The 25,587-nt window shown below is 38.6% G+C and overlaps 1 protein-coding gene across 2 annotated transcripts in view; it reads right to left on the reverse strand.

Moving 5' to 3' along the window:
- LOC149540842 (DEAD/DEAH box helicase) overlaps positions 1-25,587 on the reverse strand; it is a 192,886-nt gene that overhangs the window by 68,304 nt on the left and 98,995 nt on the right. For both annotated transcript variants that reach the window (XR_016356446.1, XM_089801908.1), the window contains exon 7: positions 4,425-4,495. Coding sequence is in view for 1 of the 2 variants with exons in the window: in XM_089801908.1 (XP_089658034.1) it covers positions 4,425-4,495 (71 nt within the window). In the remaining variant the exon portion in view is untranslated. The remainder of the gene's footprint in view (positions 1-4,424; positions 4,496-25,587) is intronic.

Genomic DNA, 25,587 nt, shown 5'->3' on the forward strand with positions numbered 1-25,587 from the left:
ATGTGTCAGAGGAGGTTTGTAGGAGACAGTCTAGCCAGTGCCATCATGTGTCTAGTCAGTTGAGAGTTAGTGAGCGAGACATTTCTATTGCTTGCCAGCATTTCGACGCTACTCGTCAGTTGTTAGCAGTTTATGGATGGGGTTGTCCTGCTAGTGATGAGCAGGGAGGTAGTTATCTTTCCTTGACAGAGATCCACTCTTTATGGGAGGCTATTCAGATTCTGAGATAGGATTATATGCAGTTGGTAGCCAATAGAGATTATCTTATGGAGTGGGGGAGTACAGCATACGATGCATTATTGGCCAAGGAAAACGAGGTGAGTGAGCTTACTCAGCAGCTCGAGGTGACTTCTGAGATTCTTGAGAGTACACAGTTGGCTTTTGAGGAGTCATAGTTTCATTTGGCTAAGGTGAACATGGAGTTAGAGCGACTGCAGTCTTTATCAAATTTTGTACAGTCACAAGCTGTGTTGTCTAGTGATCCGAGGATGTCCATGGTCGAGATTGTCAGAGATAGTGGAGATGGGTATGCATCCACCCTTGATACTAACATTGGCATATCGGTTCCGTTCCTACTAGAGTCAGGTTCAATTGAGTTGGGTGCTATAGCAGATTGTTGTGGTATGCCTGACATGGTGGTGGCCTCTAGTACTGACGGCACGGAGACTAGAGATGTTGTATCAAAAATCATGTGTGATGTTGATGAGCCGGCAGTTGGCATGGTTCCTACTAGTGATACTACTCCCTTGGCGATGTCTTCGAAGGTAGTAATTAGTTCCAGCTTGGTTAGTGATCGATTGCAGTTAGTTTCATCCGGGTTGCAGTCTAAGCCACTGACTAAGATTGGCACATTCTATCGGCATTACACTATGAGGTATTCTCATCAATTTACCTTTGATGACCATGTTGATGAGATGATGATATGGAGATATACTTTGATTCCTAGTGCTTGTCATCAGTTATAGGATGGTTTGACGCCACAGGATGAGAGTTGTGATGGGCATGACATGGCAATAGGTTCTGCGGTTGATAGCTTGATAATACATGACTTAGAGCAGGAGTTTGGGAGTGATGCTTCAGCGGTTGTTGTTATTGATTCTACTCCTTTGGTTATGACATCTCCTGACTTAGCTGGTGATCAATCACAGTGGGTTGTATCACTTGTTCATGGTGAGTTGTTGACTAGGGTTGGTTCTTTTTATCAGCATTATACTGCAGGGTATGTACATCAGTTAGCATTTGATCCTTGTGTTGAGGAGTTGGTGGCAAGCAGATTTGGTTTGGGTTCCATTTCTTGTTGTTTATCTTGTGATGTCTTTTCACCATCAGCGGTGCATGGGAGTTATGGTTATGAGACAGTGGCACGTAATCTACAAAGTTGTGTTAACTGCAGTAGATGTACAGTGTGTGGATTCTTTGTATTTGGTGCAGTTTCATGTGGGAGTGGTCACCATTGTTGCAGAGTTGGATTGTACATTCCATATAGACCAGTGGGATGCGTTGATGGTATTTACTGTGTTGGCAGTTTGGGTTATCTACTCTACTTGGGTTCTGATATTTCGAGAGATTGTTTCTCATGGGTTCCTAACTTTGGAGTTTGGGTGAGTTGTATTCGCCAATTTGATTATGGATTCCTCTTGGTTAATTTTCAAAGGTTGTTGCAAGAGCCTATGTTGACTAACAGCAGTATAGTTCATGACTACATTTGGGATCCAGGTGGATTGATTGGGTTGTTGTTCGGCCATTGCTTGGGGACAAGCAATTTTGGGAAGGGCGGACTGTAATGTCCCCTTTTTAGCATTCATAGCATGATGTTGTCGTTAGCCTATTTCCCCACGGTCCCGTAGGCTAACTAGGACATTAAAGGGGCTTAGAGGCCATTTGGCCTAGATAATTTCAGTTGCAGGTCTTTCTGAGGGGTTTTGAGGCAACTTTGGGCATACTTACTATTTATAGTAAGTCATCTTGGGCATGGGTGGACATCCAGTGGTAACGGTATGTCGATGGTAATTGTTTAAAATCGGCAAGAAGACTTGTTTATCATTGATAAGATTTGTTTTGCATTGATAAAGCTATTTTATAAAGTTAAATTTAAATATTTAACTTTATTAATGCATAGACTATAGTTTGTGGAAAATATTTAAATTAAAAGAGTCCCCTTTATTTTATAACACATTGGAGACATAAGTTACATAAAGGGAATTATGTTTTATACCACATTGAGAAAACGAAGAATGGAGCTCTTGTGAGAACACTATAGAAGAAATGGAAGAGCTTCTGTTAAGCATGGTTGGAAATATCAAAAAAATTGGGGAATTTGCTGGAGATTATGTCCCAATAGTTTGGAGGACGAAATCCCTTCAAGCTGGAAATCTTGACGCCATTAAAAGATATGGTCTTGAGATTCAACATAGTAGCAATCCGAAAAAGCAGTTCAAAAAAAGCAAATCAGAAAGGGCAACATTGAAGAAGATTATTACAGCCATCTACAACTAGGTTCCTTTATTAGTATTGTTTTTTAGGGTGTTATAAGTTTCAGCTGTAAGTGTGCATTATACCAGCATTATCATTTTGTAATCCATGTAAATGCCAAAAGTCTTGGCCATATTTCATTAGCATTGTATTAGAAATTTCATTGCAAATTAAGAAGATAATAGTTGCTGGTGTCATTTAAGCAATTTAATATCATTATTTATTAGCTAGTTAGTTTGCACACCAACTGTTTGTAAAAATGTCAGTTGGCTGTAGGTGTACATTTCTCATGCTTAGATCATATATATGCACTAAATATTGTCAAAATTAGTAGCACACTCATGTTAGGCTATTGTGTAGTCCATTTGGAGTCTTCTAGCACAAGTTTTTCATTGATGCAAATTGAAAAATAGTCATTTAAAGCCAGCTGAAATACTATATCAATCATACGTCCCTTGCATGTGAATTGTTTGATGAAATTCCTTGAGCTTTCATTAGCATTTTTTAGAGCAAATTTGAGGTGGCTTATTACAGTGGTATCAGAGCTTGCTTGCAAAGTGTTTGATGAAATGTCAAACAACTGAAGTATAAAGATTTTTGGTATTTGAAGAAGTTATAACCTATTGGGGTTATTACACGCATTCAAGTACTGGGTCCTCTCTCCTATAGTTACTTTAAATGAAAAATCAAAACGATAAAGTAACTTAAAAACATAACATAAAATAAATTTTAGTTATATTTTTCAAAAAGTGAAAGTCAAATTAAAAATACAACATGGTATTTTTAATTCGTGCAGTTGCATCAAAAAAGTCCACTTTTTGGGCACTAAATTGGTCATATCTTTTAAATGCCAACTCCAATTAAGCCCTAAGATATGCCGAATCGAAGGGAAAACCGAAAGGAGTAACTTGAGCAAAACCAAAGGACTAAAAACCAACAAACACACACTCAAAAACAAAGAAACAGACATTGAAGGCTTCAAAAATCGGGCATACGCTCGACAAACAGAAAAACCATGGTTACCAGGAGACCCGTCTCCTACACCTGGAGACACGTCTCGGAGACCCCCAGTACCGGAGAGGCGTCTCTAGGTACCGAAGACGTCCCCAAAAATGTTTGGATGCAAAAGGTTTTGGTTGCCATCTCCAAAGTCCCCCAACCAACAATTGATGTCTCCCACCAAAAATATTGAGCATAAGGCATCATAAAACTCCTAAATCTTATCCTCTATCATCACCCCTTAAAAAATTGTTATTACTTATATCATATATGTTAGTAATTATAATGATAGCCACTATAGTTTTCCGATCAATTTGCTTAATTGCCTCTAAAAAGACTTGTCAATGATGTATAATCATTTCTTTATTAAACAACAATTAACGTCTCCAAGTACCCCCGTCTCCTATTTTTGAAAATTAGCCGTACTAGTACCAGTACCAGTCTCCAAGGTCTCCAAGTACCCCAGTCTCCTGGTAAACTTGAGAAAAACGAAAAAGACTTGACAAAAACCTTCAATAAAAGGATTCATTACATTAATTGATACTAATTGGTTGATCGATACTAACCAATTAAACAATGAACTAAACTAAGAGAAATGCAAAACTAAGTTGAAAAGTTTCGTACTGTTTCCTAAATTTTGTGGTGACAAAATGCAAGACAACAAAGCACATCAACACTTTCCTCTTCTTACACTCACAAGATGAAATAATTGCAACCACACTTTTAAGAGATCCTTTGCCTTTTTTTTTTATAGTGATATTTAACGATGGAAATTTTGTTATTTTTACGGATTTGAAGATGGATGGAATCCCTCGTTCTACTAGTGGTTTCTTTCTAGTTTAACAAGTAGAACATACTAATTACAACACATAAAACTATTAAAATAACAAACCATACTATAATTACAAAAATGACAGTTCATTTTAATTTTACTATACCAAAGAAAATGATACCTTTCCATGAGCCATTCCAATCTGAACATTTGGAAAAGCACCTAATAGAAACTTCTTTTTTTCATCAAGTCCTGAAAAATACATTAAATGATACACCTCAGATATCATGTCCATTAGTACCCAAAATTAGAGAGAATCTCATATACACTTAAGATTAAGCATCCTAAAAAAGGCCTTAGAAACCAATTAAGAAAAAATCCCTGAAACGTAAAATAATGTCCTAATTTTTTTGCATAAATCGTGTCATAAAAAATAGCACAAGCAAAATTATAATCAATGTTAAGATGTTTATTCTCCCTATTATAGCCAATTTTTTCCAATCTATTCATGCGTATTTTGCATTTATAAAGCAATCTATTGGTGTTATCACCATACAAACTATGCATTTTCTATGGGCCATCATGCCTGCCCATACCCATAATTATGACAAATATAAACCCGCGTAGACCACAATTCGATTTAGGGTCCTAAAAAAATATCATAGGTAGAAACAATCTTTAAAATGTCCCTGAAATGCAAAAAGGTCCTTTCGTGTATAATTTGTGTAGTGAATTCAACACTAATGTGAAGTCAATAGTTGTGTCTGAAAATGGACAGATACATAGAGTTAGGGGTTAGCACACTCGTGGTCACAAGTTGTAAGTTAAGGAAAGATGAGGATTCTCTTAAAGCAAATCGGACACTATACAAGTCAATGACTGGGGGACCACTATATGTGACAACATCAAGACCAAACATTATGCAAGAACTAGGCATGGTGGCACGTTTTCAAGTAGCACCAAAGGAAATTCATGTGCAGGCAATCAAAACGATACTCAAATATCTAAAGGACACTTTGAACTTTGGCTTGTCCCATCGAAGAGGTAAATATTTCATCCTAACAGCATATATGGATGAGGATTAGGCAGGAATATTGATAATTAAAAAAGTAAAGTGGGAGGAGCATTATTTCTCAGCAATAGTCAAGCATCATGGTTAAACAGGAAACAAACTTCGGTTTATGTATCCAAGATTGAACACATAACAGTAATATCATGTTGTGCACAAGTTCTTTGGATGAAGCAAAAAATGGACATGAACTATTTTTATACTTTGTGACAACAAAAGTCCAATTAATATTTCAAAGAATCTGATTATGCATTTTAGGACAAAGCACATTCCTATCAAGTATCTTTTCTTAAGATAAGGTTACAGAATAGAATATCAAGTTCGCGTATATTCCCACAAAAGAATAGATCACAAATATCTTCACAAAGCCCCCCCCCTAAAGAAATATTTGAGCATCTAAGGCAGAAATTGGGAGTCCTATCACTCTCATCTGATCACTGATTTCTAAAAGAGGAGCATGAACTCAAAGGGATCTAGCCATTGCATTATCCTTCAGCTCTATGAAGTCTTTACCATTGACGTCAGAGGGGAAGAACTTTAAATGAGGAGTATTATAGACAGGGCGATTTATGTTCTTGTTGCATTCAGAAATCATTTTTTTGTAGGATTGACACCAATGAGAAAGGGGTATATTATTGGAAAGATTGTTGTCATAGAGGTCAAAAGAAGAAGCAAAAATCCTTCTAATTGAATTGCTGATGTCAAACATATAATGTTAGGGGACTAAAGGTGTGAAGGCTAAAGGCCATGAATCGCATACTTAAAGGTAATCATTAAGCCCAGAAAAATGGGCCGACCCTCATTAAAGGTAATCATGAAGTCATTTTGGAATTTATTTAAATACAATAATTTGGGCAATCTCCTTGGAAAGTTCAATTTTATATGTATATATATATATATTTGGGGGACGGGGGTGGTGGCTGGCCAATCCCCTTGTTATGGTCACCCCTATTGGGGAAACAATATAAATTGATTTTTTTCTCACATGTGGCCAACTTCCTTGGTAGGATTGCCTCTCTTGGGCAAAGAGGCATGAAGGTGGTATGAATGCAAGATGAGTTGGGCATAAACAAGGCAAGCAATTAAAGAGATACCTATCTGATCTAGACTTTAAAGACGTTTATAGAAGATTGACAAGCAGACTTATAAGAAAGTTTTACGAAGAAAAAACACCTAATTATTATGCTTTGACGAAGCAATAATCAAGAAAACTATTGTTTTGTGCATTGGAGATCGATGTCTTGTAATAGAAGAGATTGGTATCTCTTGCTAAGTTGCTTCTTAAGAATGGAGACCAGTGTCTCCATTGGATTGGTGCCTGCAAAGATTTGTAAGAGTATTTTATTTTGTGGTGAGTGGATTTGGATTGTAAATCCAAGTAGCCCTTCACGGTGGTATTTTGACCTATCTACACATCACTGTAAGAACCCCACCCATTCCAACTTCAACAAACATCAAATTACTTCATTTTTGGAGGTTTAACATTCTTTACCGTACAGAGTAAAGATACTCTAACGCATGTAGTATAGCACAATATAACACAGAACGGATACTTTATTCATATATGCAATATGCACTCAATGCTTACAATCCGAATACAATGATTACAATGATGATCCAAAGTCCATCTCAAACACCGTACATATACCTTCCCGAAGGGGTGACTCAAGCATCACGTGCCCATTCGGATACTATTCTACTCGTCAGCTACACTATAGATTTTACCAACAACATCATCCCCCCAAAAGCAAAGTTGTCTCCAGACGACAACAAAACTCAAAAATAAACTAAGTACATCAATGAATAATTACTAAGCAAAGGGATGCGTCCCCGACGTAGTGGTTGTCCGTGCCCTCAACTCGTTCAGCTCTGCCCGTAGCTTGTAGACTTTCTCTTTCTTGACCTTTAGTTTCGCTTCTGACTCCATCTGAAGCTCTAAAGCTTATTGCATCATCCCTACAATTTCTCCCAACTCTTTCTCCCCTGCTGCCACTTGTTCCTTTACTATCCCTTCCTATTTCCTCCATCACTCTCAAGAGCAGTGTCATATTCATAATAGCCGTTCGCAACTGTGGCATCGTGAGAAGGTCATTTAATTTAATAGGAACTTCTGTTTGCATTATCTGCCTCATCATGTTCTATTCCACCAAATTCCTTTTCAAAGTTTCGGCAGTGTCTTTGACTTGTGATTTCCTTGTTTTCATCTGTCTTTCCAACACTTCGTGCTTTTTGTAACCTCTCATTCTCTTCTTTTGCAAAGGGTATTTCGCTTTCTTTGCCTGCTCCCGTGTGACCACCAGGACCTTCTCATCACATGTTTCAATGCTTAATAGATTTACCCCTTGTTTTGGACATTTTGAATCTTCGTGGTCCCTTGGACCACACCATCTACATAGTAGTTGTGGCATCTCCTTCGTAGTACAGTCCCTAGCAAAGTGGCCCTAGAGATTGCATGCATGACACTGAATCATCGGTCGTCCACTCATGTCGTATTGTATTCGACTTCGGCCTCCATTGTTACTGTTGTTGTTATTGTCACCCCTTCCACATCTATTATTATTGCGATATCCTCCTAAAGTTGCATCGTTGCTTGTGTTGTTTCCGGTGGACACTTCCTACATTAGTAACCCCTGCTGGTGTCCTTTTGATTTCATGTTAAACAGGCACTTCTTTAGGGAATGTCCCACAACCTGGCAGATGTCACAAAGCTGCTTCTTCAGGCATTAGCCCTTCATATGGCCATCTTCTTTAGAGTCTGTGCACCACAGTCCTCCCTTTATTGTGTTCAGATTCTTTTACAAATTCTTAAATTCTTTCATCATTCGAAGCATATCTTTCTGTAACGCTCGAACCTACTTGTTTGATTCCTCGTCACTAATGCTACTTTTAGAGGATGAATTGTCTGAATCCGATGACTTATGCTTTTTCTTCTTACTTGTCTTCTGTTTGCTTTCCAGATCCATCGCACGATTATACGCGTCAGCGTACGACGTGGGTGGTACAATCTTCATCTTCTTTTTCAGAGCCGGCCGCAACCCCTCCACAAACCATCGTTTCTTCAATCCGTCCGCCAATTGACTTTCCATCTTCCCAACCAGCTCTTCCAGCCATTTGGCATAGGCCCGGATTGTTTCATTATTTCCTTGCTTGGTGCTATATATCTCCGCTACTATTTCATTATTGTCCCATAGCAATCGGAACTCTGCTATGAACTCTTTTCTAACATCCGCCCATGTAGTCAATTTCTAAGGGTCGGCCTCCGAAAACCAATCAATTGCCACACCTCACAGGGTTGTTGGGAATTGTCTGACCCAATCGTCCTCATCCGTAACGCCATTTGCCGTCCATATGGTTTCGCACGCCTTGCAATCTCTGATTGGATCTACTGTGCCATCACCATTAAACTTCGGTAATTTTTCTTTCAGACCTGCCATCGCTGCTTTCTTTTGATTCTTAGGTACTTGTTGAGCACCCGCACTGTTCTAAGCACTCGCGCTATTCCGAGTACCCGCATTGTTCTAAGCACCCACGTTGTTCTACACACCCGCACTGTTCTGCACACCCACATTGTTCTGTACGACCACGCTACTATTAACATACCTCCTACTTCCGACAACTGCATTACTTGGTGAGAAAGATCTTCCTCAAGCGAAGTTGTTCGATTGTCTTCCTGTATCCTTTCGTTAGGTGTATCAGGAACGAAGACTTCAGTCCACACTTGTGCTCCCTCGGCACTTCGAGCCATGCAAGTTGCTTCCCTTTCGTTCGACTGCTCTACCCTCGGCACTTCGAGCCGTGCAAGTTGCTTCCCTTTCGTTCGACTGCTCTACCCTTGGCATTTACAGGTTAATGAACTCCTCCCTTGTTTCTTCCACCAAATTCAATCGTTGTCGAGTCTCCTCCAGCAATTCCTCAGTACTCCTCGGCCTACTAGGTGAGTGCACTCCCTCCATCTGTGCCCCTTCACCCCCTTGGTGTCCGTCGGCAATCTGCTGAAGCTTGTCTGCGCTCTGCTTGCTATGCTAAAATTAGAACTTCTTGTGTCATACGTATTTCATCCTTGTCTTTTACCTTATTCCTATCCTTCTTAAGAAAATTCAGCATTAATCTTCATAACATTCCTTCGTTCTAGGTTCGTCCGGCAACGGCGCCAAATGTTTACTGTACAGGGTAAAGATACTTTAACGCATGTAGTATAGCACGATATAACACAAAACAGATACTTTATTCATATATGCAATATGCACTCAATGCTTACAATCCGAATACAATGATTACAATGATGATCCAAAGTCCGTTTTGGACAGTGTACATATACCTTCCCGAAAGGGTGACTCAAGCGTCACGCACCCGTTGGATACTATTCTACCCGTGTCGGCTACACTATAGATTTGACCGACAACAGACATTTTGTCAAACACTTTGCATGAATCCTGTATCTCGCTGTCCTTTATTTTCAGATTGATAACAATTGCTTGAAATGATTTTAAATTAAATTTAAATGCTTGCAAAATAACTCAACAATGACTAAGCAAAGAACAAGAAGCAATAGCAACTACTCTTGATCATTTCAAGTGCAAATATCAGAATTTTTACATATAGGTCTTCACCTACAGCCAAGGAACATTTTAACAAACATTTAGCATGAAATAACACTTAATTCAATTGTCAACACTTAAAGAACCTGTAAGTAGCTGTTGTAGAAGTTAATTGTAGTAGATGGATGAGGAAAAACCACGTACAGCTCCAGCACTAATCAAATTGCGACTCACATTGCACAAACGCTGCCACTAAGCCAAATGCCACTTCTCACCAGTCAGATCATGGCTGCTGAAAGGAAGCCACAACAGCTATAATAACACCCACGGTAGAAGCAGTATGCATGCCAAAGACATGAGGAAGAGATGCACAGAAAAATATTTCTCTTGGCACCTAAGAAACAGTAAACTGATTGGGGTTTTAGATGCCCAATCACAGTGCCAAAATACTAACAGAATCGCCGCCCAACAAAACAATAATAGGGGAGATGAATGACGCCAAATTTGCAATATATAAATTACCCTCTAAAACACAGTAGCCACAAACCAAGAAGCCAATCAATTTGCTATACAACAATAGCAAATTGATGCTCAAATCAAGAGGAATCAATCTTCAAGATTTCTCAAAAGCATTGCCTTTACAATAAATAAAGATGACTTCTTCAAGACAAATTTCACATAAAAGCCTCTTTGCTTTATACTTAGGCACATAATATAATTTATTAATTTCTTTTGGCTCCAAAATGACATTTTCAACCATATTATGATATTCTAACACACAAGGTCATTGCTTCTTGTGCCCAAGATTTAAAACTTTTCAACTTGGTTCCAATGAGCTATGACAATAAGGTGGCCAATATTCAATACCTACAAAAAAGCAACCTTAGCATATTTAGTTGAATAATAATTATAATTCACTCGTGTTACGAAATATGAGTTAAGAAGCATCAAAATAGAAATTGGAAATATGGGAGTGATCCTGGTGAAGAAAGGCAATGAATGAACTTCATGAGGTGACTTACCAAAAATAGAAACTCCCTCCAAGATTCTTGGAGCCCAAACCAAAAGCCAGATATAAAAACTAAGAGCATCACTCAACTCCTCTAACTCATCTGAGCTCATCGGAACCAACTGTTGAATTACTATAAATAGTAAGTTCCTCAAAGCAGAGCCAAAACTCACCACAAGCCACTAGAAAGCCTAATATATCCACAACAAGGTCTTCTAAACACCTGTATCAGCCTACAAGGACCCAATAATAGATTGAATCCATCTAATCTACAGCAACTCAAAAATGGGGACATTACAGTCTTCCCTCCTTAAGATTGTTTATCCCCAAGTGATCTTAGAGAAAAAACAAACATCAAAATCCACCCGAATCCCAAGGGTAAAACTATGTAATATACTTGTTGTGCACATTCGACTCTTATAACGATAGCACCCAAATAACTGACATCAATAACAAAATCATCTGGAAGCTAACTGTAGTCGTTGATGGAGTAGATAACTCGGTAGAACTCAACCCAACTGAAAGCACCAACTTTGTCAACACTTGAGTCCCAATATAACTAACACTCACATCCAGCTACACTATGGAGATAGTAACAACCATAGGTGCCTGTGACACACCCACCATCTTCATCCTTTGTTGAGTTGACCTAGGTGTGTCAATACTACAAGTGATTGAACTCGCAACTGCTAATCCCATCTGCAAAAGATGGTGCTAACCCATCCCATAAAGGATGGTATGGAACTGGTGCCAACCCACATCTCCATGAAACCATTTCCTTTATGGGTCAAAAGAGAAAAATGATAAGCGCTCCTCACTATCTAATGGCGTAAAAAGCTATAATCTTTGTCAAAGGCTCATCAGTATCAAACTAGGAATCAAGGGATGCCTCCAATCTCTAACTCTAAACAACTAGTCGGATAGGATCCTTGTAACCCTCTCAGCAAACCCGACCACAAAATCCCTATGAGGAAGAATTGTAGCCAAGGTCTCTACAATCTTTCCCACCAATCGCCAACTACCGCAAGAGCCCCATATGAAAGTACACTCGGATGCTTTGTATGGTCCCTCCCACAATTATGAACTCTTCAACAAATACTCCATAAATGACTCTCTGCAATAGAAACTATAAGAGGAAGCATCAACCTACTCCCTTGCAGTCCGCAACTGGTCCCTCTGAAATTGAGGCATTGTCAAATGTCTAATGCAACCAGTTGCATGAGATGAAATAATTGATTTGCTTTCAACAGAAGGAAACAAATCCCCATGAGAGCTTGTCCCCAAATCTAATGGTACCCTGCCCAAGTTTTGTGAAGAAGCGATAGTGTCAGGAACTAGCACACGACTCTCTGAAGAAGCCAATACTATCACATCAAGACTATCAATAACTTGCTCTGCGCCATCTGTCAGTGTGCTAACTACTGGGGGTGTTGGTACAGTAGGAAGCTCTCTACAGTCCTCCACTAATGCACTAATCTCATCTATCACCACTGCACTCATATCAAGGATGAATGTAACTACCTCCTCATCACATTCATCATCTTTGTCTATGGAAGTCAACTCTCCAACAGGCTCCAACTCCATGGCAACCTCATCCAAATGAGACTATGACTCCTGGAAAGCCAACTGAGTACATTGTAAAGAGTCCACAGACACCTTAAGCTCATGGATGAGCTCAACCACCTCCTCCTTCCCCTAACAATGTCTCGTAACAAGTGCTCCCTTACTCAAGAAGGTAAGCCAGTTGTAAATAATTATGCTTCAAGATCCTGACAAGCTCTCAAAGCGAGTGAAACTTTACTAGGAAAAGGAAACTACCACCATGCTCATTCGACATAGGAGCACCCCAACCAGGTATTGCTAACATCTATCAGATAGCATCATAATACTCAAGAGCTCAAAAAATGTCACTATCACTCACCTTCAACTATTTAGTCACATGATGTCTTTGCAAACCCTAGCTCCTAAGCAAGCTCTCTGACTCACTAACTACACTATGATAGGAGACTATATCTACACTACTCACCACAAGACCACAAACATAATGTGTGTTATCACCCTTGCACACATCAACAACCAAGGTACTACTACTACGTACCTCTACCAATACCTCATCTGATGAAACTTAAGCCATTGTTATGTCAAACTCACCACATGTCTCTGCTCCCCCTTCATGAGTAAGTCCCTGTAAACTACAATCTTGAGACCTAGCATCATCTGAAAACCACTTCAAGTCATCACCCAAAATCTGTTATGATATATCAGACTTGCTACAACATGAATCATCAACACGTGTAACGTCAAAGGTTCCTACCACACTAGTATAATGCTGTCCAACAGACACCCCGCTGCCTGCTATAGCAGACATGACTCAATGTCATCATGCAGATCAACATCACCTGGGCATAAATCTACATCACCTAACTCCTTTGTAACACTCAAACCATTAGTGTCATAACTGGATAGCTCCATGCCCTCATCTATCCCATCTGAGAAGACTACTACCTCCTCCACTGACTCAACACTATAATAGCTACCATAAAAATCAGAATTGCCAGTGCTCATATACTCCACGCAGTCTTCATAAACAACCCCCTCCTCAAGAGAGTCAAAATTAACAATGATGAGTGGCTGAAAGCTGCCAACCCCATTTTTTAAGAAAAACATCCAAAAGGTGGACTTTTCCAAGCCAAAAATATGTTCTTCGGCTAAAAATTGCCACTTTTGCTTGATATACCAAAACACCTTGTAAAAGGAAGTAATGATACACTTTTAGGTGTCAGAATGACGTGCTTTTGGACCAAAAATTGTTACCCTTTTCAAACACGTATTTATGAGTAAAGTAATGGTTTTGCATTGCAAAAGCATGTGCTTTTGAGGTAAAAATCGCCACCCTTATGCATTTTGGTTATAAAATCACTAAGGAGGCACTTTGTCGAGATCAAAGCATATACTTTTGGGTCCAAAATTGCCACCCATGTGCTTTTTAATCTAAAAACCATGTTAAAATAAGTAATGACGTGCTTTTCAATTGCAAAAGCATGTGCTTTTGACACAAAAATCGCCACCCTCATGCATTTTAACACTAATATGTGTACTGGCGTGCTTTTTGGGATGAGAAGTACATATTTTGGAGTCCAAGAAATTCACTATGCATAAACATATTCAAAACCCCTTCTAGAAGTAATGACATGTTTTTGAGGAGGAATAACACATGCTTTTGCAATTGTAGGTGCTTTTGGGTTCAAATTCCCCACCTATATGCATTTTAACACTAACTCAAGTTCATAAACGTATTAATAAACTTCAAAACACAATAACGCGTCCTTTTGGGTTCAAAGTCCCCACTTATAAGCACTTAAATGATTAAGTAACATGTTAATGCCTTTAAAAAGTCCACTTATAGGCATTTAGGACTTAAATTTATTGGCAGTGGGTTTTTAATAGGTGATTAGCATGTTGATATAAGCTTGTAGTAATAAAAACCTCACCATTATACACTTTTAATGTCTCGTGTAATTAAATTTAAAAAAAAGACTACAGTTTTCAATAAAGTAACATGAAAATAGACTTTGGAAGGCTAGTTTTGATAAAACATTTTTTAAAATGGTCAAATCAACTCAAACTAAGCTAAAAAATTTAAATGGATGTCCAAATCTACTTTAAATATTAAATATAATTTTATTTCGTGCATTTGCTGATAAAAAATGCACTTTTGGTCATTTTTGTATTCACATGTTGTTGCCCTGAAAACACTCACCTTTTCCATTGTTACTTGAGCTAGACAACCTCGTTTAAGGCCTATATTAGCTTGAAACGAGCAGAATTGCAAGGGCTCTTGACATAAGACAAAAACAAGACTCAAAACTCTTTACATCAAGAAGGAAAACACAAAAGACATGAATGTTTACCAAAAATCAAGCGTCTGCAATTAGAGAAGAAAAAATATTTTTTGCAAACATTGGGGATTAACCTTGACAGCAACCTTCAAAAGAAATGCACTAACAAAGTTACATAGAGTACAATTCAAGGATAATGAATTACCTTAATGATGCTTTTATTAATACATTAAAAACGAAAAGGCTATACCTACGAATTCATGAGAAAATTGCCTAGGGTTGCCTCAATTTTGTGATGTCGAAATTGAGGACAATAGGAGCTCAAACAAGCGACCATGCCAAGTGTCTATATGGACAAGTTGGAATTAGCTATCTGAATTCTCTGTGTTTAAAGGAAGGAATCAAGCTAGTCTATCTTCAAGGGCGAATGAATATTAAATTCATAGTGAGAATCTCATTGCATTAATGGTCACTTGACCACTCCCCACTAAGTGGGCGACCCTCTTCTTATTCATATGTGTGGATCCACTTATTAATGACAAACTCTCTCCATGACCTAACCATAATTATGGTTGAGGTGGCAATATTTGGGCCCTTGATTCCGATTCAATCTAGGCTGCCCATTGTAATTTTGAAACCTATATAAGGGGCTTCCCCCTGATTTGTAAGAGAGTCAATTTTGGAGATTGTTTCTATAAGCTACCAAGAAAATAGATATTTCATTGAAGTTAGGTGATTACTTGAAGTGCTTTCGGAGATTGCACGGTTTAATGTTCCCTCACTTAGAGTAGAGATGTTTTCAAGTTCTTAGATGAATGAGAATGATAATTTTGTGATGGTGATAATATTTTTTTACTCGTACCTTCTGAAATTAGATGACTTCTATGCACAATGCAAGGTTGGTCCCACGCTTTTATGTGGATGCTTAACTTCTATTACTGAATGTGCATTGTTCTATAATGGTGTCCATTAGTGATATGAAAATTTCTCGCACAAGCTTTGAAGATTGTACCTCCTTTGTGTAGTAAATTCAGCAAAGCAAAGTGAAGTACATCTCACCTAAGCAATTGTTATCTTTCAAGTTCTTGGGATAGAATAGGACTTCTCAACCGTATCACATTTACTTTCAGCATATTTTGTGGAAACACGTTTGAGATACTCCTCATTGCTAAATCTTTCAAACAACTTCCAAAACCAGTATTGTCTAAGTCATCTTGAGATCAATTCAAATGTAATGTGTGTCCCTTTGTCTTACCAACATATCAAAACAACCATTGAATTTATCCACATGTCAAGACCTAACAAAAAAGATACTTGGAATGATCTATATGACCTTTTGCAATCTTAATGTACACGGAATTTTGCTCAAGAGATGATAAGATGCCTTATTATTTTATTCTATGTTGGTGTGGTCAAAAAACACCCATCAACATCGTTTTTACCCAAAAGAGATTCCATGTAAATATTGTGTTCTTAGTTGTGTGGATCTTGTGTTTGATGTTATTATGGTTGTAATATTTTTACTAAGTAAAAGATCGTCTTATGCTAATTCATCCCAAATCCTCTCTGCTCCCCTACCCATACCCCCTAGGCCTCTCCTCTCACCCTAAGTGTGTGCTCATTAATAAACAATTTAAATACTTGTTGCCTTAAGTTATATTTGGTTGGTTTTGAAAATCATATTTGTTAACCATTGCAATCAACAGAATTATGCTCAACAATTGAATGCAAAGTTGTTGATGAGAGTTTTTGTACCACTACATAACATATTAGTAATTGGATATCTGATACGGAGTATCAAACATACAATTCCTCTCTTGAAAAGTTATTGCTCATGGGATATGAGAATAACTCCAATGTTCCTTACATTTGTGGATACTCGCTCAGTTTTATCGATATGATTTGCTGGTAATCACATGGGCGGCCTTACATTATTCATTCGAGGATGACTTGGGCTTTTGGTGAGATGGTGATTTTGTATGAGTGCCAGGTGATGTGATGGTGATGGTGATGGTGGAGGATGTAGCGCTAGATAATGTTGATTGTGCGAGGAGGCGATAATGGTTCTAATGACTTCTACCTTCCTAACTTTCTTAGAGTGAAATTCGACTACCCAACTACTCGCTATTCCACTCCTACTCCTTCAACTACTCACTATTCTACTCCTACTCCTATGAATGGAAAGGTTAGCAAATGGACAGGGATCGAATCTAATGAAAGCTAACCAGGGGCCCCACCTTCACAGATGCAATGATTCAAAGGAAAAATAAACTAATTTGCCACACAAGGCTTCCCAACAAGCCACTAGGATGCTAGTGGTCTAGTATTGATCCCTATCAAACATTCACTAACATCACCATACAATTAGCCATCTACTTCTACTCTAACAACATTAAATGAAATATTAATTTAATTTGAGAGATGAGAACCATGCAATGCACCAAAATGATCATGTATATCCACGATGCAAGTCACAACAATGAATAGAGAACAATTTTGATAGTATCTTGGCAACAATCCTCCAACATAACTCCCTCACAAATGTTACTCTAAGTATTTGGAACTAGAAACCATGCAATAATACCAAAGGCTCTTAATCACCATGCAAGTCACAATAATGAGGAAGAAAGCGATTTTGGCATTATCTTATGCAACAATTTTCTCCGACCCTTACAAATGAGAACAAATGGCCTTTTATAGATGCCAAAATTACAACCGACGGTACAGATTAAAAGCAAAACTGACAATCCAAATTGAATCCTAGAAGCCCTAATTAGGGTTGCCACCCCATCGGCCAATGAGAAAATGCCACCTTGTCAATGGACCAATGAAAAAAGTGTAAAAGTGGCAACCAATGAGAAGGCACCAAAATAGCGGCCGATCAGAAATAGACACTTGTCCTATTCTAGAAGAGAAACTGCCACTTGGGCTTACATTAAATGATCTTCTAATATGACTCTCCCCTTTTCTTTCGTTCTTCTAGCTAAGGCAATGAACCTAGCTAGCCTTTCATTGACTTCCTCTATAGGACGACAAGGTGTGTGCTTTATCTTGAGCTCCGCCAATTTCATCACACTGTTTGCTGCTTATAGTGTCTTCTCATGATCTTTCTCATATTCCTTTGTGAATCCAATGAAAGCATTTAGGGAGGAAAGGGTGTTCAAATGTTTCTTCTTGATGGCAACCTTTCCTAGCTCATCCAATCTCGATCCAAGTCTTGTCTCATTGATATCCTCTTCTCTAATGTCTTCAAAATCAAATGCTGCTCCGATGTCGCTCATCATGGTTGTAATGGAAGTATTGATGCTTAGGTTGTGTTGTGCAATCGCCTTTTGTATCTCTTCAAGTATTCCCAATCTGGTAGTCAAGGTGACAAACCAAGATTCAACCATACCCAATCCTCTCTCATCAACCAACTTGACCCTCTATAAATATACCTCCAATAGCCCAATGAACGCCTGTAGCCTAGGAATAGCTAAATCTTTGATGGGGAGGAAATCCTTCCACTCTTCTTCAAATAATTTGAACTTGTTTCAAATAGTCACTAATGATCGGAATGTCGAGATGAAGGCAAGAAATGAAAGATCCCTAATGGATCTCTTTTGTTGATCTGCTATAAATTTATATTTTTAAATTTGTTTTCCCTGTTTATTAAAATTTTCTTGTAGAGCTAGACAGAAGTTGCAAAAGGGTTTGATTATTTTGTATTTTTGATGATTTTCAATAAGTAATAACAAAAGTACAATAACATAAACCAGTTCTAAAAATGTATTCCGAATATATTTAAAACAAAGTCACTTCAAGCAGATTTTCCTGAATATACGCCTAATAAGTAATCGGATGAAGATTTATAATCATATCCAGATGAATGCAACCAAGGACAAAGCCAACCTGAAGGCGTGAATGAAAAATATGAGCCCAGAAAGAAGTTACGGCCAAATTCTAGCTCTTCAAGTGCTGCACATGGGAAAGAGTATGGCTGCCAGGCGCGGCCGTACAACTGCAAAGTGTCCACACGTGGATAAAATGTCCAAACCCTAGCTAAAACTCTGACTCAATACTGCATTCCCCTGAAGAAACAATGCACAATCTCCTAATACCCACATCATCTTGTAACCATGATCTCGCATGAAGTATCTATGATATAGATGTGATAGCCCATGTTGGAAACTGCTTGACATAATGCTGGATCGTTTGCTGGTCCCACCAACCAATCCTCCCAAAGTGCTGAGTCAGGTGCCTACAGTCAATAACTATATAATCTGAAGATGGGAACGCACTATCACAACATGGATAGTATAAGTCTTGCTTCAATATCCCCATAGCCTTATGAAGAGCATGGAAATCTGCCATGGAAAATTCTCCGCTATCCTGCTCATCAGTCATAAGAGCACTCCAACTGAGTGTAAATAACATCTGTCGAGTGACATCAAAGTGCTCAACCACTATGTCTACACTCTTGTCATCAACCCTGAGTTGTCTAATCAAGCGATGAGGAGTCTGAAAGTGATAGTTCTCAGGCATGTGTACTCCCTCTGAATCTGCGCTATGGTAGAATACTGTGTCGGAGTCATGTACGTCACTATAAGGGGTATCCAGTATGCATTCACTAATGCATGTATCCTCATTTATAGTACTACAACTTTGTACCTCTGAGATCACCTCCTCTGTCAATGATGAAACAGTTGTCACCACACTATGCTCACTCTCATCAACTCCCCATGTGCTTGCACATACAACCGAATCACGATCTTGGGATTCAATGTCGCTATGAGTACACACTACTCTGATTTCTAGGGTATGGTCTAAGAAATCAGACTCATCATGACATGAAGTCTCATCACCCAATGCCTCTGAAATGCCTATGACTGGATTACTCTCTTGTGCAAACTCACCAAAATAATCCTGACCCTCTGTATTACTTGTTGTTCCATTCTTAAGTTGAATACCATCATCAACATCATTACCTCGATTTGAAATAAATGTTACCTCATGATTTGAACTGTTGTTGCAAATTTCAAAATAGGCCTCACACCTTGGTGTCACATTTTCAACATCTCTAATGGTTTGTCCCCTAATTGTAATCTCTTCCAATTTGTGACCAATGGTTTCTTTATTATCATTTAATATTGCTTTCTCCTTTTGCTGCTGAAAAGAGCTTGTAGATACCCAGTTATCATCTGCTTCAGGTACACCCATAAATTCTGTAAAGGAAAGGAGGTTGCATATCTCCTTAGGAAGAGAACAATACTGATGGTAGCTGCTCATAACTGCAACATTGAATGTCTTGGAAAGAGGCATCTTACTTGTGCTTGTTAATGAAGATGAAACCTTAGAGCACCCATTTTTATTTCTAGCCATGGTAGGTTCTTGGTCTATTCCAAACCCTTGCCAAAATGAATTATTAAAACTTTCTGGCCAATATGCAGATGTCAAAATGAATTATCAAAACTTTTTATTCAATACCCAGATGCCAAAATGAATTATCAAAACTTTTTAGCCGGTACCCAAAAGCTGAAATGAATTATCAAAACTTTTTAGCCAGTACCTAGATGCTGAAATGAATTATTGAGACTTTTGCTGAAATTTGTTGCAACAATTTCTCACAAACCCTACAGGCTAGCAGGATGTAAGGTCTGATACCACTGAAAGATCCCTGATGGATCTCTTCTGCTAATCTGTTGTAAAATTACATTTTTAAATTTGTTTTCCCTATTTATTAAAATTTTCTTGCAGAGCTAGACAAAAGTTGCAGAAGGGTTTGATTGTTTTGTATTTTTGATGATTTTCAATAAGTAATAACAGAAGTACAATAACATGAACCAGTTCTGAAAATGTATTCCGAATATATTTAAAACAAAGTCACTTCAAGAAGATTTTCCTGAATATATGCCTAATAAGTAACCAGATGAAGATTTATAATCATATCCAGATAAATACAACCAAGGACAAAGCCAACTTGAAGGCGTGAATGAGAAATATGAGCCCAGAAAGAAGTTATGGCCAAATTCCAGCTCTTCAAGTGCTGCATGTGGGAAAGAATATGGCTGTCAGGCGCGGCCGTACAACTGCAAAGTGTCCACATGTGGATAAAATGTCCAAACCCCAGCTAAAACTCTGACTCAATACTGCATTCCTCTGAAGAAACAATGCACAATCTCCAAGATGCTTCTGACTGCTAAGAATCCAAACCACTATTTTGGGGGCTACATCCCAAACAGGCAAAGCAAGAAGGTTTGGCGTCCCAAATGTTGAAAGCTCAATCAGAGCCCAAAACCCATATCCAAAATGTAATATGTCAATAATACCTTTGAACTTTGTTTTCATTTCCTTATAACCCACCAAACTTAGCTCAAACCCTAAAAGTGTCTCCATGTGGCATTGGGTTATGAAATAATATATTTCTCATTTTTAAAGTGATCAAGTATCCAAAAAATGACCTTTTTCCCAATAGAAAGAAATCCGTTCACCAAAATGCTCTGAATCAAAAGAGAAATATTTAGAAAAGTTCAAGACCTTTGCAACGAGCTATTACACCAAGGGATAAGCAATCCAGATGAGGCCAAAAACCCCTTATTACTCCAAAATGGCTATAACTTAGCCTTATTTAATTATTAAACGCTAACTTAAAAAAGATTAAAAATATAACCCAAATAGCCACAAAATGCCCAACTGACATCACAAACCATAAAATCATCCTATCACCTATCTATGACTGAAGTTGGAAATCAAGGATCCACTGGCAGTCTCATCCCTAAAATCTAGGGATGCTCCTAAAATTTAGGAAACAAGCCCTATCCCTCTGAAACTGAACCCAAAGAGTAATCTCATGGAGACCCAACCCTGGGCAAGATCATACCTCCTAAAAAGTAGGAACTGCCTCTTAAAAACAAGGAACGTCTCCTAACTGATCAATAGCTGCCAGAACATCAAGTCCCCAACACTAATTAACCATACTAGGTCTCTATCCAACCCTACCAGCCTACAAGACCCCATAATAAGCTGACTCACATGTCTCTGCTAGACTGAGCTAAAAGAGGGGACATGACAAGAAACTTCACCCATCTTGGATTGTATTATGGATCCAATCCCTAATTTCACGTAGCCAAGCTGATATCTCTTCGAGGTTGCTTCCGCTATCTTGAGGAAGGGCTGTCTGATGCAACTACTGGATGGGCTGACAATCTCTCCAATATTTGTTTTCGGCCTCCAACTTTACGATCCTTTCATTTGCCTTCCTCAACCTTTCTCTGATTGAAGCTATACCCTCCTGAATCTCTTCACATTCTATATCATCTGTGTTTCTTCCCAAGTTGTGTTCCACTATTTCATATTCCTGGGCCGCAATTTCATCCACTACCTTATTGACTGTTGGTATAGCAATCTAAACCTTTCGGTAACCATCATTGTCACTCCTGATTACCTTTGGCACCGTCTTTGCCATTTGTTTCTGGTTCTCGCTATCACCTTTTTCTATTAATCCGCGGATGTCTTTCGCCATTCGGGCAGTTACTACCTCGCCTCTTGGCATAAGCATTTGCCTTTACCACAGTGGTGCAGTGCATCTTCCCAAATCTGGATTTGGTTCGACTAACAAAGCATCACCAACGGCCTTGAGTGCCTAACTTATTGCCTCGACGTCAATTGGCCCATCTTCTCCATTAGTTACAGCCATATCATCTCCTTGTTGGTTCTCTGAGAGAGGGGAATACTCGGTGCTTTCACTGTAACCACTTGATTCTGAATCAGAGCTTACTTCCACCATGGCCCCTTTATCGCTTAAATTGACCCCTTGGCTTCTAGCCTCAACTATGCTCTCTCTTGATGGAACTGTATGCTGTCTCTTGGCTGGAGTTTCCGAATGTTCTTTGCCCTTCTCTACCTCCAAAGCTCTCTTCTTGTCTTTGGCTGCTTCCTGTTGCTGGCTACTTCTTTCATTCCTCTATCCGACTGATTCTGTTTGCCCCACTTTTGGCTTCATCATCTCATAAGTAAGGGGTGACCTTTGCCTTTGTAGCCTCCTTAATCTTTCATTATACCACGACTCGGTATGCAATTCTACTGCCCTTGTGACTACCTCCAAGGAAGGATCCTGATGATCATCCCAATCCACTGGATTCAATTCTGTTCCGTCTACTGTATCATAAACTTCTCTCGGCACATTTCCATCATCCTCCAGTTAATCAAGAATATCAAGGCCTCTCCATTTGATATCTCTCATCATGCTCACCAACAATCTTGAGAAAGCTAGCTTTCTCACATGAAAGTCATCCTTGGCATTGGCCCAAAAGTCCTCTATAGTGGGACCATGCTTAAATTCATTTCCATGAGATACCTTGATAAGACCATTAGGATCAAACCCTTGCCTCGCTCTATACCATCCTAGATGATACCATTCCAATTCTTTCTTCACAATTGCAAAGGCGGCCCGATTGTGGTAACTATCATTGCCAATTGCGAGTGAGAAGGCAATGCCTGTTTTACCTTCATTTCTCATTATTCTATCATAGTGCTTAAGTTGCCTAGCCAATTCCATCAAAACTACCTTGTCGAGAGGGTATCTTGGAAGCCTCTTGGGACAAACTGCACTCCCTGCTACTCTAATGTAGGTGAATTGCGGAAATTGGATGAACCAACTTCCAAATTTTTTTATCTTTGCCTCTGCTTTTGATGAAAGTCTCTTAGCAAGTGTCCCTTGTAATACCCTTACTGTCTTCATGACGAAGGCGTCACAAAATATCTCGTAATCCTTGTTGCTATGCAAATCAAGCTGTGGATAGCATTCATGCACCAAATATTGCCCCAGCCCCTTGCCAACTTCTCCCAAAGCCTTAAGTCCCGGACTCTTGTACAATCTAGCAATTAGGTAAAATAGATAGGATCCCATGTAGAATTGCTTTTGGTTTTGGACTGTTCTGAGTTGCAATTCTAGGTTCTCACTTATGATTCTAGCCCAATCAAATCTCCCTTTCCCTTTTTCAATTTCATCAATGAAGAAGTACATCCAGTTTTCAAATTGTGCACCTTGGACTAGGCCCATGATCCGACTGAGAAGCACTATGAGATTTCCATATTCTGAGTTGAAATCCGCCACTGTAAGCCTCGATGATCTGTTGACGCCTTTCCTACCCTCATGTAGCCAATTCCGCTTTAGGTGTGTGAAATAGGCCTCCTAGTTTTCCTGAAATGATTTAGCTGCTTCATCCATCATCACTACTGTCATGTTCTTGTACTAGGAAATGTTAAATGTTTCTTCGATTGCTTGTCCGCCAATGTTGGCCAACACCCTCTTCCCTTCGCCAAAGATGATGGATTTACTACTTAGATCAAACCGGGATGCACATTCCATAACCAATTCCGGGCAAGGCAATGTAGGAGGAAAAGCCGTTGCATGCACAATTCCACTTCTGTATTTCTTTGCCAAGGGGGATTGTCCTTCTTTTAGTCTATCCTTTACCCGTATCATGTCTACTGTACCGATATTGGTGTCGGTTATTCGCTTCATTTTCAAGAAGAAAGGTGTTTTGGGCATCATATCCTCTTTGTCTTTCTTAGTGTTTGTTCCCTTAGAATTCTTGCTTGTACTAACATCCTCCATCCCGTCGCCCTATTACAGGATGGTAAAGTGGTGGACAATAGACAAGCAAAACCAAGGAAGGCAATCCTTAAACTAGAATGGAAGAAGGAAGTCAGCTTAAGGACCCCTTTCAACTCTAAATGATTAAAAGTCACCTGTACCAATAGCCGGATCTTGACTCTTTTGGATTTAGGATCAAACTTTGAGAATTTCAAACCCTCTTGCAAATCAGAAATTTAAACACTTGAAACTGTCCACCATTTGTCCACAAAAATCAGACTTTCCTCATGTATCTCCTCTCCCAACCAAAATCGCCTAAGTCTGATATAAAAAGTACAATCCCAAATGGAGAAAATCAGACCTCCATCATAAATCGCCTAGGGCACATGAATCAGATCTGCCCTCAAGCTAATTCCTCAAAGCAAGAAGGTGCCCTCTCTTAACAAAATATCACCATATGTGGGAGAAAACAGTCTGCCCTAGCAAAAATCGCCAAACAATGGGGGAGGGATCTGCTCTCTCAAAATCTTCTAACAATGAAAATCCTGCCCCAAGAGGAAAATCGCCAAGGAAGGAGAAAATCTGCCTTGCAAAATTGCCAAAACAAGAAGAAGATCTGCCTCTTGCAAAATCACTCAAACCATGGAGAAGAAAAAATGAGAAGTGAGGAGAAAATGGGAGAGAGGCCTCCTCTTATACCCAACTTTCTTACTCCCTCCAAGCTGGCCGACTTGGACCCTGGGAGCAAGAAAAACAATAATTAATGCAAAATTATGGCCCACAATTAAATACTTAGCTAAAAATTAACTTTGCCAAAATGAAAATTGCTTTCTTAAATTGTCAATTAGTTTCAAATTGCAAAAAGAAATTAAACAATGCCTTGGGGGTGTTAAATATTTCCATTTAATGAGGATTTAGTAATTAATACGTCATTAAAATTGGATTTTGGCTAACCAAAAGCCATTTTTCAATATTAAATTACCAATCTCATTAAAGGCAAAAAGTTTTCAAGGCAATTTTAATCTATTAAAGACAATTTTTGCAATTTTTAATCCAAATCGATTTTGCTATGCCATTTAAAATTTTTTTGACAAAAATAAAATTACTTCTAGAGTCTAAAATCGATTTTGCAATTTGGCCTCATTTCTACAAAATTAATTTTTTTACCAAAGAAAAATTTAAGATTTTCCAAAATTCAAGTCTAACAAAATTTCCCTTTTGAAAATTATTCAAATTTACACAGTTATATCCAGATTTTCAAAAGAAAACATCTAAGTACAAATTTACAATTTTATCATGTTATCTCTTAAAA

This window comes from Cupressus sempervirens, chromosome 9, assembly GCF_028749045.1.
Source record: "Cupressus sempervirens isolate cs-2001-9-10 chromosome 9, ASM2874904v1, whole genome shotgun sequence".
NCBI lineage: Eukaryota > Viridiplantae > Streptophyta > Pinopsida > Cupressales > Cupressaceae > Cupressus > Cupressus sempervirens.